Below are 14,024 nucleotides of genomic sequence, written 5' to 3'. Positions count from 1 at the left end.
GTCCCCTTGTGAAGTGAATCAGCGCTGACCTCCTTCTCACCAACACTGGCGGGGCTTCTCTTTCCTCACCAGGATTGGTGCTCATAGCGCCAAGGATGCTGGCTGGTTCAGGTGACAGGTAGGAAGCGCACTGATCTCGCTGCTTTCTGCCCATTCCCTGTGCACTTGTGGGCGTGCTAGAGCCCAGTCCTGCCTCCTTGACCCTGAGATCCTCCACTTCACCCACCTGGACATGCTGATCACATGAAGCAGCCTGTCTACCGCAGCAAAGCCAAATGGGGTTTAACCTGGGAAGGCAAGGTTGGTTCAACATTTGAAAAATCAAGCAGTGTAATGCATCACATAAATAGAATGAAGGGACATAATCATGTCAATTGATGCAGAAAAAGCAATCCACAAAAATCAACATCCTTTCATGATAAAAGCACTCAGTAAACTAGGATTAGAAGGGAACTTCCACAACATGAAAAAGGCCCTATACAAAAGCCAGTGATGTTCTCAACGGTAAAAGGCTGAACGCTTTCCCTGAAGATAAGGAATAAGACAAGGATGCCAGCTTTCAATTCAACAGAATACTCAAGTTCTTGCCAGAGCAATTAGGCAAGGAAAAGCAATAAAATGTGTCCAAATTGAAAAAGAAGAAGTAAAACTAGCTCTATTTGCAGATGACATGATCTTACGTATCAAAAACCCTAAAGAATCCACACCCCCCCGAAAAAAAACCTGTTTGAATTAATACGCAAATTCAACAAAATTGAATTTTAAAAAGTCATATTTCTGTACAACAGTAATGAACAATCTGAAAAAGACATTAAGAAAACAGATCCATTTACACAGCATCCAAAAGAATAAAATACTTAGGAATCAATTTTAATCAAGGAAGGCAGGGTTTGTACGCTGAAAACACACAGACACAAACCCCACTGTGGAGGGGGAGCTGGAACCAGTCTCACCGCACTGCGGGGGTCAGCCAGCAGCAACGGGTGTGGCTCAATGAGCTGCCTCATGTGCCGGCCCCTAAGTCTTGGCCTTGGGTTCCCTTCTTGGGAACTTTCCTGTGGTAATTTCACGCAGCCTGATCCAGCCTTCCCAGAAATCCCCCACCTTACCGCCACTGCATTCCTGGAAGAAGGCATGGGATCAGCTGCAAGGCTTTGGGTGGTAGGTTGGGGAGAGACAGTGGCTGGTTTCCCCTGGGACACCTCTACCATCCAATAAGCAACTGTATCATCTTACAAAAGAGCCACTTTCTCTGAAGGACTGGGATAGGAAAAGCCAGTCTTAAGACAAGAGTCTGCAATAGCCATTCTGATTATGGGGATAAAAATAAATCATCCTAGTTCTGCTCTGGTGATCTGTGAGCTGCTTTTCAGCAGACGTGCAAATACCTTGGATGTTGGCTGAAGGCTGCATGGGGGTAAGCCCAGCACGTTTAGAAACTGTGCTAACTCACTGTTGGTCTTTAGGGTCCTGGGATCTCCCCTTCCATGTGGGAGCCATGCTTCCAGAAGGTTCACTCAGTACGAGGTAGCAGCTGATGTCCTCAGAGCTGGGTCCAGGGTGACCTATGGCCAGCACATTTTGGACATAGAGAGAAGGAAGTCTCAGCCCTTTCCCCAGAGCTCTCCACGTGGCTCTCTAAGAACATTCAAGGGGGAGAGACCAGCAGCTGCGATCGTAGAGCTCCTGGGTCACATGCATGGCCTTCAGCTGGGATGTCCTTCCTCCCAGCTGAGGTCACCTTTCCAAGGAAACACAAGTTGGGAAAAGACACTTCTGAATCCAAAAATCTCGTTGACCCTTTGCAGTTCCATGGAGCCAGAGCTGGGGTGGAGGGGCTCTGGGCCAGGTTGGGGCTCTGGGGCCTGGAGCACAGCCAAGGACATGCCTGAGGGCCCTGCACAGGTGTCCCTCACCCTGCTCCCTGATGACAGAGAAGTCCTAGGCTGTTTGTGTGGGCGTCCTGAGGTTAAGGTCAAAACCCTGAGACAGTTCCAAACAACCCACAGAGAAGCAGCAGCCTGTTATTAAGTCTGAAGGAAAACAAAAGCAAAACTCCCTTCCCTGTTTGCTTGGGGAGACTGAGGGAGAACTCTTCGTATTATATTTCTCTGTGGCTGGGTTTTCCCTTATGCGGTCCACTGACTCACTTCTTTTTAAATAGTGACAAGAAGCAACAGAAAATGAACTCGAAAGATGATACTTCCCTACTCTGATCCTCAACTTATCTTCTGGCACTTTCTCTGCAGAGTTAGCACAGGCTGAGGCCGTCAATAATTCCTGGGAATAGGCTTTCACTGGGATGGACTCCCAGGCTGGAGGTCGCCCTATACCTGGCCCGCAGCATCTAAGGCAACTCACCACTTCCCCACCTCCCTCAGTGTTAAGTCTGATAATAGGAGTTTTTCGAGAGAGGCAGCGACAAGGTGGCTGATGTCCCCTCAGGGGGCCCTATTTTCTAGCGTGAAGAGAGGAGTGTTGCCCACTTTAAACACTTTACACAGTGGCTCAGCCACAGAAATGCTGCGACCGATGCACCACCCCAGGTAACATCAGGCTCCTTGGCCAAGTGGACAGGCTATTTCTGGAGGCGCATCGGCTCTGGGATGAATGATCTGATTCTCCCTGTAGCCTGGATTGTGGCACAAGCCCGTCTCTGGAGTTAGAAGTGAAGGGAAGCAAGAGGTGGCATCTCTGCTTCCTGCTGGGGCTGTGGCTGGTTCATTTCCTGTTAGCTTCTTCTCAGCTAAGAAAAAAATAAGTGGGGGGGGGGTGCTGAGAAGAGGAGGTTTTGGAAGAAAAGTGGAGACTGGAAAATCCTCCAGGCCTTCTCGATGAGGTTTAAGACTCACATGTGATGTGTGAGATGAGTTGGCCAGGAGTCAGAGCTCCGAGAAAGTGCTGCGTTGGTCCTTTTGGGGTTTTGCACACCAACCCTGCCGGCTTCAGCAGTGGAGCATGAAGTTCTTGGCGAGGCTGGAGACCCAGCTGGAAAACTGAGGGGGCTGGGACGTAGGGGGCTGGGTGGGTCTGGGCCATAACACCCCCACCCCTGCTCTTCCCCAGGGAGGGCAGAAACCCTGTATGGGCGGCCTTGGCTAAACATCTGCTTGGAGCAGGAAGCAGGGCTGGGACAGAGGACCTTCTTGTGGCTGGAAGCAGCCCAGAGCCCACATGAAAGTGAAGGACAGTGGCACACTTCGGTGGGGCTTTGCTCTAAGCCGCCCCTGCGCAGCAGCCAGAGGGGGACAGCATCGGACAGTCTGACAAAGCAGCCCTGCCTCTGGGATGAGGGGTCAGCACCCCACCCTCCTATCTCCTGCCTGTACTTCATCTAACCCCTTGGCGTCTCTACCTCCCTCTGAATATGTGGTTAATTGTGTCTCCCTGGTGGGATTGTTGAGAGGGTTAGAAGGAACATATGCACATTCTGGGGCAAAAAGGAACTGACCCAAGTAACTTTGGAAAATGGTGTTTTCAACTAGAAACTATAAGGCTAAAGGCAAAAGGAACTGTGTGTAAACACTGTACTCTAGTTGGTAAAGTAGTTTCCCAAGGGCTAACAACTTTGAAGCTGTTACACCTGCATACTGGGGTTGAACAAGTGGGTAAATGGACAGTGGGTGGTGGGAGCCTTCCTCCCAGGTAGTGCTGGGGGCCAGCGCTCAGCTGGGCCAGGATGGTGCACTGCAGTCCAGACGCTGGTCGGTGAGCTGTCTCACTAGAACACACTTAAACATTGCATTGAAAATCAAAGTCTGCTGAATTACTATGAATGAGTAACAGATTGCCCCCAAATTAGTGTGTGAATCTATGCTCACAGTTTCTGAGAGTCAGGAATTCAGGCAGGAGATGGCTGAATTCAGAGGTGGTGGCTTACCTCTGCCCTGAGATGCCTGGGGCCCCAGCTGGAAGATTCAAAGGCTGGAAGTTGGAATCATCTGAAGGCTGGTTCATTCACATGTCTGATGGCTGGCTAGGACCTTTGCCGGAACTGTTGGCTGGAACACCTCTATGTGGCCTGGGCTTCCTTACAATGTGGTGGCTGAGTCCAAAGGAGAGTGGAGAGAGAGAGAGAGACAGACAGAGAAGGAACCCAGAGGGAGTCATATTGTCTTTTATGACCTAGCATTGAAAGTCTCCAAGCCTCACTCCTCTACATTCTGTTGGGGGAGGTAGTTAAAAAGTCCATTCTGGTTCAGGAAGAGGGACCCTGTCTCTCGATGGAGGACTGTCAACTTCACCCTGTAAGAAGAGCACATGGGATGGGAGCACTGGTGTGGTCATTTTTGGAAAATACCTACCATCTCCCATAGCCCCTCCTAATTTTTTTACCTTTCCCTGAGGTCACCACTGTTCCCAGTGAGGTGTGATTATCTCCTCTGTGCCTTTGCATTCATAGACAGTATAGACTTGGTTTAGGGCTTTTGGGGGAGGGGATACATATTTAGTTTTTATATAAGTGGAATTCTCTTACATCTTGTTTTTTTCACTTAACATGGATTTACTTATTAGTACATGTAGATCTCTTTATTGCAGTATAGTCTTCCACAGTTTGGTTATGCTGTAATTTATTTAACTACTTCTTTATTTGGATGGCTCTTTGAAAAGTTTCCTTTTATTTTCTAGTATGGATAATACTGTAATAAATATTTCTCGATGTGCTATTTCACCCACATACACAAAATGTGAACGTTTCCCAGGAAGGAGGTGTTAAGTAAATTGCTGAGTTGAAAGAGCCCACTTTTTTTAAAAAAATATTTATTTATTATCATTTTTATTGGGCTGAATTGGGTCTTCATTGCTGCGCCGCAGGCTTTCTCTAGTTGCAGAAAGCAGGGGCTACTGTTCGTTGGTGCACGGGCTACTGTTCGTTGGTGCACGGGCTTCTCATTGCATTGGCTTCTCTTGTTGCGGAGCACAGGCTCTAGGCACACAGGCTCAGTAGTTGTGGCTCATGGGCTCTAGAGTGCACGCTCAGTAGTAGTGGGGCATGAGCTTAGTTGCTCCGCGGCATGTGGCATCTTCCCAGACCAGGGCTCGAACCCGTGTCGCTTGCACTGGCAGGTGGATTCTTAACCACTACGCCACCAGGGATGCCCTAAAAGAGCCCACTTTGAATTGTGGTGGGTGCTACCAAATTTCCTTTGAGAGAGGCAGGTCATGCACTTACCAGTACAGTGTAAATGTGTTCATTTCCTTTTGTTCTCACCAGCACTTAGCAACTGTCAATCTTTTAAATTCTTGCTTGCCTTGTGGGTGAAAACAATGTACTATATAGCATGTGTTTTTAATTTGTAGTTTCCTTCCTAGAGTTAGGCTGAACATCTTCTCATATGCTTATCAGCCATCTGCCCTTGTTCTCCTGGGAATTGCCTGTTCATTTCCTTTACTGAACTGTTCATTTCAGTTTTACTGAAAAGCAGAGAAATGCAAATGTAAACAGTGACATTTTTTTTTTAGCAATGAAATTAAAAAACATTGACATGTATACACTGATGTGTATAAAATTGATGACTAATAAGAACCTGCTGTATAAAAAAATAAATAAAATACAAAAATTAAAAAAATAATAAAAAAGATGACAAAGATTCTCAGTGCTTGTGATTGATACATTTAAGTTTAGAAAAGCCACCCTATAATTACAAATGTTAACTTATATTTTCTTTCTAAACATTTTAAATTAAAAAACAACCCCAGAGCCATAAAAAATAGTCTTAGTTGTCTTATATGAGGTGACACCAAAGTTGATTTTTTTTTAAATGAATAAAAGTTTTCAGCATCATTTTTTTTCTCCCAGACTTTTGTTATTTACTTTATCTCTTAAAAATTCAAATACGTCATGTGATCTTTTTCTGGACTATCTTTGTCTTCCATTGATCTATTTAATTTTTGTGCTGGTACCCCTTGTGTAAAGGCAAGTCTCTTAATTTATTAGGCAAGAAAGAATACATTTGCAGTGTTTCCTCTTCCTGCCAGGGAACATTGTCTCTTTGTAGGTACAAGTGTGACTTTCCATTGCTCAGTAAAGCTCTGTGGTATTTTGCTTTACATAGTGGCTTCTAGTTCTGGAGAGGAGTATATTCCTAGATGCTGGCTGTGCCGGTGGTGTTGGTGTTGCTTTCAGGATAGTGGGATTGTTTTCAATCTGTCACCTTTTGAGCTGTTGAGAATTTGAGATCCAGAGAAATCGAGTTGGTGAGACTGAGCAGAGGTTGGGGGGATATGGGGAGAAGTATTTTGGAGGAAGTGTCTTCACATCCTAAGACATCCTGGAGCAGAGAGAGATGGCAAGCTGGAATATGTGCCAGAGTGATGTGTGTGGAGTGAGGTTTGTGCAGGTGGAGAAGCAGGAGGGGACTCCGAGTTGTGGGGTGAGAACCAGCCTGCCTTGGGGCTACAGGGATCTGAGGGGTAGAAAGAAGGCAGCTCCCCTAGGCAGGCAGGCCCCTGTCAGCTCATCCAAATACTGTCCAACGTGTTCATCATTTATTTATTCATTCATCTGACAATTATCTCTAGGATGCTTGTTAATGTGTCAGTGTATTCCAGATGCTAGGGATAGAGAGGAGGAAATGAATGACGTCTCTCTCCTGGAGCTGACATTTAGGAAGAAGCAGATGAATGCAGGGAAGTTGTTACGTATATACATGCGTATGTTATAGAGTCTGAGGGTGATGGATGCTAGGTGCCTCTGATAGGTGCTGTTTCAGCAGGGATTGCAGTGACAGAGTGAGCCATGCGGGCCCTAGGGGAGGGCACTCCTGGCAGAAGGTAGGGCAAATGCAAAGCCCAGAGGCAGGAGCATCCCTGGTATGTTTGAGTCCCTGGAGCTGAGCGAGGGTGAGCACAGAGAGGGGAGACTTGAGGAGGTGCCTGGGGACGCAGACCACGGAGCTCCAAGAGCCCTAATGAGGCAGCAGTGGCGACTCTGGAGTGGTGGGGGGGAGGCAAGATTTCAGGTCACGTGCTGCTGCCACAGTTCAAGGTAGGCCCACTTTGATGTTGGGTGATGATAGTACGTGTGTGAGCATGTATGTGGTTAAGTGAGTATGGTCTGAATTTGTATGTGTGTGTATGTTTCTGCATGTTTAAATGTGTGTTTATGTATGTTTGAGTGTATGTGTGCCTGAGTGATTATGTGTGTGTCGGTATGAGTATACATGTGTTCACATGTGTGTAAGTGTCTATGTGTGTGTGTTTAGGTGTTTGTGTCTATTTGTGTGTACATGTGTTTATATGTGTGTGTGTCTGTGCTTTATGTTTGAGTCCCTGACAATACACAAAGCAGGAAAGGTCCCGACAGGGAATGAGATCCTGGTGGGGAGCCTCTCTTGGCATCCTGGCTGGGTCTCTGTCCTTGCCATGGGTCACAGAACAGACCAGTGTCACTGATGAGGTCACAGAATAAAGCCAGGATCCTAGTGACCACGGACGCCTAGAGGCCACTCGGCCTGGGGCCAGCGGAGGGCTTCAGCACTGCCCGAGCCAACTCTCACCCAACAGCTGGAGCTCTGAGTCCCTGGGCACTGGTGTCATCATGAAGCGTCACTTCACGGACCATAGGGGAGAACAGTCACCAACGGACGGGACCGTCCTCAGCCTGGCCAGCCCAGGGTCCATGGAGGAGAGCGTGGAAGTGCACTGGTCACGTAGCTCGAAAGAAGGGGTGTGGCTGATGTGTCCCTGAGAGGGTGGTCCTGGAGGGGATGGGGAGGGAAGGGCACCAGATTGCCCCTTGGTGCTGTCACCAAAGTGCTTTGTTGACCATAAAAATGGACGTGGGTCTGACTGAGGCCGCTGTTGTGAGCACATGAGGTGATTTCAGAAGGTATGAAGATGAAATCCTAAAATGTTAGTCATATATTTTAATGTGCTTTGAAAAAAACAGAATTGACATGTCAGTTCTGTGATTTCAGCAGTGATGTAAAAAATTCCTTTATAATAAATAGATTAAAGTTAATCTAGAACATCAATTTGAAATGACCATGGGCAGCACCTAAGGGTCACACCGGCTCTTGGGGCTGAGTGAGCGGCACCAGCTCTGGCTCCATCAATCATTTCAATGCTCTGTGCCTCAGTTTCTTACTTTGTCAAAAATCATAACAATGGAATTTCTTAGTTTTTTTTTTTTTAAATATTAAATGAGTTAAAATGTGGCAAGCACTTAGCACTTATATGGTGGTGAGATCCAATGGATGTTCAAGAAAAGGGTGAGATGCCCCTGGGGGAAGACGAGACATGTTACAAATGCCAAGGGGAAGGTTGGGCTGAGTGGCCTGGCCAAAGCACTTCCCGTCTGGTTTCCTAAACTGGCTTTACTGAGCTGTGATTTAAATACACAAACCTCACTGATTTTGTGTACAGTTTGAAGAATTCTGACATGTACACATTTGTTTAACCACCACAAAGATCATGATGCAGAATACTTTCATCACCCTCTAAAAGTTCTTAGTGACCCTTTGCAGTCAGTTGCCCTGCTGCCCTTAGCTTCCGGTAACCCCTGTTCTGTTCTCTCTCCCTGTAGTTTTGCCTTTTCTAGAATGTCATCTAAATGGAATCAAATACTCTATAACCTTTTTACCCTGAGTTCTTTCATTTAGCAGAATGCATTAGAGACTCATCCATGTTTTGCATGTAACAGTAGTTTATTCCTTCTTATCAACAAAGAGGATTGCCCTGTGTGGGTAGGTGTCCCACAGTCTGTATTCAGCAGTTGATGGCCTTTTCGGGTTTAGTCAAGTGCTTGGATATTACATTCATACATTATTTGATCCCCGTCACCACATCCATAACTTTAAGATATATCTGTTTATACATTTGATCTTTATCCTCGCCCCAAGAGAAAGGCATTTCATCCCCACTTTATGGGGAAACGCACAGGGAGCAGAAAGTACCTGCCCAGGGGCCCCTGGAGCCTGCATCCTTTCAGAGACCTGAGGTGGGTTGTGGCACGGATCCCTCAGCACCGATGAAAATGTCCTTCCGCCTCCCAGGGACCTCTAAGAGAGAGGAGCCGTCTCCGCGGCCCGGCCTGGCCGTTTCCCATGAGGAGGACATCTACTTCTCGGGCAAGGGTCGGGGCACGCTGGGCTGGAGCAGCTCGCCATCGTCCCGGCCCTCCTCCGAGTATCAGTCCTACTCCCAGTACCAGTCTTGCTCTTACAGCACGTGTGGTGGCGAGGACACTGCCCGGCAAAGCATGTGCGCCTTCTACACCCATGTGTAGACCGTGCAGAGTGTGGCCGTGGCCTGGGAGACCGACTGTGGCTTTGAGCCGGTCAGTCGGCAGCCCCGCATCCACGAAGCAGAGTTCATCAAGAGGCAGAGGCGGAAAGGCTCCTCCTTTGAGATGGCTTCCAACACCGACCTGCTCTGGGAACTGGAAGATGGCAAGAACAACACCTGCCCAGAGCCGGACGACACGGAGCTGCTGGTGCCCCTGGAGTGCTGCCTGCAGGATCTGTGGGCCACCCCGGACTGGCTGGTCACCACCAACCACGGGCTGCGGTGTGTGGCCTGCTGCCGGGTCTTCCCCACGCTGGAGGTGCTGCTGGAGCACACCCAGTATGGCATCCAAGAGGGCTTCAGCTGCCAGATCTTTTACGAGGAGTTGCTGGAGAGAAGGTGGGCCCGGGGCCAAGTGCAGGAGCAAGTGCCAGAGGGGGAGGGACAGAGCACTTCGGACAGGAGTGAAAGTCCAAGACCCCATGTCAAGCTGCTTCCGTCACAGTCACGGTCAGAGAAGCAATGAGCTGGAGGTGATGTGCCCCGCCCTGCGCTCACCTCCGGCACCACAGCTGCTCCTTTCCCGGCCATCAGGACCACAGCCACGGGTGCAAGGAGAGAGGATGAGGGCCGGGGAAGGAAGCGTGCCGAGATGGGAGGGCCGTGAGAAGGGACAGGAAACGCACCCTCCAAAGGGCACAGCGTTTCAGCTAAAGTCCATTTCAAAACCCAAATCAAGTGTTTCTGACGGTGGGTGCAAGACCTGAAGCCCGCAAGCGTGTGGCCAAGGCAATTCTTATTTTTTCTGGTGGGTCTAGCGGGCGTGACTCATAGGAGAGCCAACTGCAAATGAAGCATCAGCCCTATTTTTTTCATTGTTAGGAACTCATCATAGGCCCTAGTTCTATGTCTTATTTTAATGGGATTAAACTTGAATAACTCAAAGTTTAAGGTAATGACTAACTGAGTGAATCATGTTATTGGACCCACCGGAAATTGCCATTTCTGAAGGTTACACACTGGCACGGACATCCCGAGACAGCAGGTTCCCAGGGGTAGAGATGGGGGCTGGGTAAGTCCTGCTGATGCATGAGTTCAGATATGTCAACTCTGTTTTAAAATGTTGCTACAGAATTTTTCTTTGCCCTTACAGGGGGCTGCGTTCATTCAAGAAAATACATGGATGGCCCACTGTGTGTTAGGCATACTGATGAGACATGTACCCCAATCGTGCAGTGAGAGGCAGGTAGGACAGACAATTGCAAGCCAAGGGGATGAATCACCTAAAGGAGGCTTGGGGAGCCCAGCGGAGGGCCCCCAAACTCATGCTGATTGTTGAGGAAGGAGAACGTTCCAAAGAGGTAGGTGTTCACAAAGGCTGGGAGGACAGGTAGAATTAGTGAGAACCAGGAGTTTTCTTCAGAGTCATTAAAACTAAGAAAGATTGTTTCTAGGAGCGGGTGAGCCATGTTAAAAGTGAGAGTGAGTGGGAGTGAGCTGAGGGTAAAATGTTTGCTTTCATTTGGCACATGGAGATTGCTGATGGCTGTGATGAGAGCAGTGCCAGGGACTGAGGGTGGCAGAGGCCAGGCGGGCATGGGGCAGTAGTGGGCACACAAAGAACCACTGGACACAAACATTAGACAGCTCTGCTGGCAAGCTTGTCTGAAAAGGAAAGCAATGATGGCTTAGCTGGACAAGAGGAGACTACACAAAGGCAAAGGTGGGGAGAGAGCACGTTTATTTGTAGTGAGAACGATCCGAAAGAGAGAGGGAGGCGGAGAATGCAAGAAAAATGGGGAAAGAAGAGCCAACTAAGAGGAGGCTGGATCCTGACCAGATACGGAGAAACCAGCCCCTGACGAGAGAAACTTCATGTTCTCTGTCGTAGGTAGGTGGGAAGTTAGGTCAAGTAGGGTTTGGGAGCCAAGAGGATGGAACTTGAATTTTTTTCCCCTGAAAACTGCAAGGAGCTCCTGAGGAATTTTCAGCAAATCAGGTTGGCCTTTGTGAAAGATCTCTGTGGTGAGCAGGGTCAAGAATGGATGAGAGAGCATCACTGGTGCCAAGGAGCGCAGTTGAAGAGCTGTAGGCAGGGTGAGTTCAAAGAGATTTAGGAGATGCGAATCACAGGTTTGGGCTAGTGTTTGATAAGAGTGGTAAGAGGAAGTTGTCCACAACAACTTCCAAGTTTTTTTTTTTTTTTTTTTTTTTTTTTTTTTTTTACCTGAGTGGTTGGTGAATGTGGGTTCCATTTTGGAGCACCAAAGGACAAGATTTGCTGGGATGCCCATGAGCCCACTTTTAAATAAGCTCAGTTCATGATAGAAGCCTTTGGAAGGGAGCTAGTTAGAAGGATCTGGGGCTTTGAAGAGTGTTAAACGGGATAGAGATAGATTTGTGGTCATCTGTGTATGTGTGGTTACCATGGCCCTTTCCGTGGCCTTGTGTTAGATGCATTCTCTGTACCAGTCCCAGTGCAGCAGAAGCTATGGGATCATTTTGGAATGGATGTCAACCGTGGGGATGATATTGCAGCACCATTTTCAAGATGCAACAGAGTCACAGACTTTCTCAATTCACTGTGAATAGGGCTGGAGTACCTTCAGGAAGAAAAGAAAGGATAGGACAATGGTCCAAACTTTGTCAAGCTCTTCTGAGAAGAGCTGTGTGGTGTTGGAGGGAGCTCAGTAGGCAGGTAGAATCCAAGCACTATCTAAGGGGAGAGGAGGCAGCTGAACCAGAAATAGTGAGCACTGGTGAGGAGGAGAACATTTCTATTTAGAAATCAGTTGCAGAGCGAACAAAATGAGGCATGGCATCTAAGCTCTGGAATTTCAGCCTTTAAAAGACAAGTGTATTTATGTGTTAAACATGGATATTCTAAGGACCAAGCATTGTTCTAAACACTTCATGAATAATAAGTCATGTAATGCTCTCCACAAACCAATGAGGTGGGTCCTAGGATTAGTCCTGTTTTATAGGTGGGTAAGCTAAGACCTTGTCAAGGTCATAGAGCTGGTGTACAGCAGAATCAGTCTTCACACCCAGGCAGCCTGGTTCCAGAGCCTACACTCTAACCATCACACGAAGAAGCAAAATTTTAACATAAAGACAGATGCGAGATATTCAGAATAGCAAACATGTCAACTCCACAGGTTGTATTTTCTTTAGATTAAGCAGTAGCAGCTGCAGACAGGGGGAAAGATGATGGGCATTAAGGACAAATGAAAGATGACAAGAACATTGGGGAAACAAATTTTTAATGTAGAGGATAACTTCAGCTGACATGGATGGAGGAAGGAGGGGATAAAATTGTTCTTCAGATAGTGACTTATTTTTAAAACATATCTCAAACTCAGCTGAGGTAAGTATTCATTCATGGTTTAAACTCATCACTTTGTAGAGACCTGGGACCTCCACCAAATAAGACAAGGATCAGGGTGAGTAAGGGGAATCTTTCCAAAGGATCAAGGGACCTCAAACATTTTAGATCTTGAACCACTTTACACCCTTTATTTTCCCAAACTACAGAAAGAGATGGAACTTATTTTATGAAATTTACAGAAATGTGACAACAAAGCCTGACAAAGATGGCACTAAAAGTAAACAATATATTGATCTCACTTATAAACACAAAACGATATCTAATCAAATTTATAGAGTGTGAAAATAACAATTCACCATGATTTGAGTTTGGGCATCTCATGACTGTAAAGACAGAAATTGTTAAATCTAACAATATTTCATATTGAAAGAAGGATCTTATGATAGTCTTAGTAGATATTAAAAAGAAAAATATTCAAAAATAACCCCATACATTTATGGTCAATTGTTTTTCACCTATGGTGCCCAGATAATTCAACAGGGGAAAGAATAATCTTTTCAGCAAATGGGCTGGGACAACTGGATATCTGTATGCAAAACAGTGAAGCTGGCTTTCTACCTCATACCACATATACAAATTAAAATAAAAAAGATCTAAATGTAAGAGTTAAAACTATAAAACTCTTAGAGGAAAACAGAGGTGTAAATCTTCATGACCTTGGATTAGGCAATGATTTCTCTTAGATATGACACCGAAAGCACAAGCAAACAAAAATTATATAAATTGGGCTCCGTCAAAATGAAAAACTTTTGTGTTCAGAGGATACTATTAAGAAAGTGGAAAACAATCCACAAAATGGGAGAAATAGTTGCACATCGCATATCTGATAAAAGTCTGGTATCCAAAATATGTAAAGAACTCTTACAACTCAACAATAAAAAACAAGTATCCCAATTTAAAAATGGGTTAAAGATTTGAAAAATATTTCTTCAAAGGAGATATACAAATGACTAATAAGCATATGAAAATATACTCAACATCATTTGTCTTTAGGGAAATGCAAATCAAAACTACATGAGAAACCCACCAGGATGGCTATAATAAAAAAGGACATAATAAGAAGAGTTGGTGAGGATGTGGAGAAATTGGAACCCTCATACAATGCTGGTAGGAATGTAAAATGGTGTAGCCACTTTAGAAGACATTCTGGCAGTTCCGTAAAAAGTCAAAAATAGAGTTACTATACAGCTCAGCAATTCTGATAATTGAAAACAAATGTCCACACAAAAACCTGTACATGAATATTCATAGCAACATTATTTCTAATACAAAAACGTGAAAACAACCGACATGTCCATCAAGTGATGAATGGATAAACAAAATTATTCAGCCATAAAAAGAATTCAGTACTGATCTATGCTATAACGTGAATGAACCTTGAAAATATTATTCTAAGTGAAAGAAGCCA

The 14,024-nt window shown here is 46.1% G+C and overlaps 1 protein-coding gene across 1 annotated transcript; it reads left to right on the top strand.

Annotated features, from left to right (window-relative positions):
- Window positions 1-7,540: 7,540 nt before the first annotated feature.
- On the top strand, window positions 7,541-9,754 carry FAM170B (family with sequence similarity 170 member B; the record flags this gene model as incomplete). The annotated part of the gene is given in 3 exon segments (XM_082672946.1): window positions 7,541-7,652; window positions 8,997-9,226; window positions 9,230-9,754. Coding segments are annotated over 3 exon segments (867 nt in total).
- Window positions 9,755-14,024: the final 4,270 nt, after the last annotated feature.

This window comes from Grampus griseus (assembly GCF_964374135.1).
Source record: "Grampus griseus genome assembly, chromosome: 16".
NCBI classification, from domain to species: Eukaryota; Metazoa; Chordata; class Mammalia; order Artiodactyla; family Delphinidae; genus Grampus; species Grampus griseus.
Note: the sequence above shows the minus strand (reverse complement) of the source record. Positions and strands in the feature narration are given on the sequence as shown.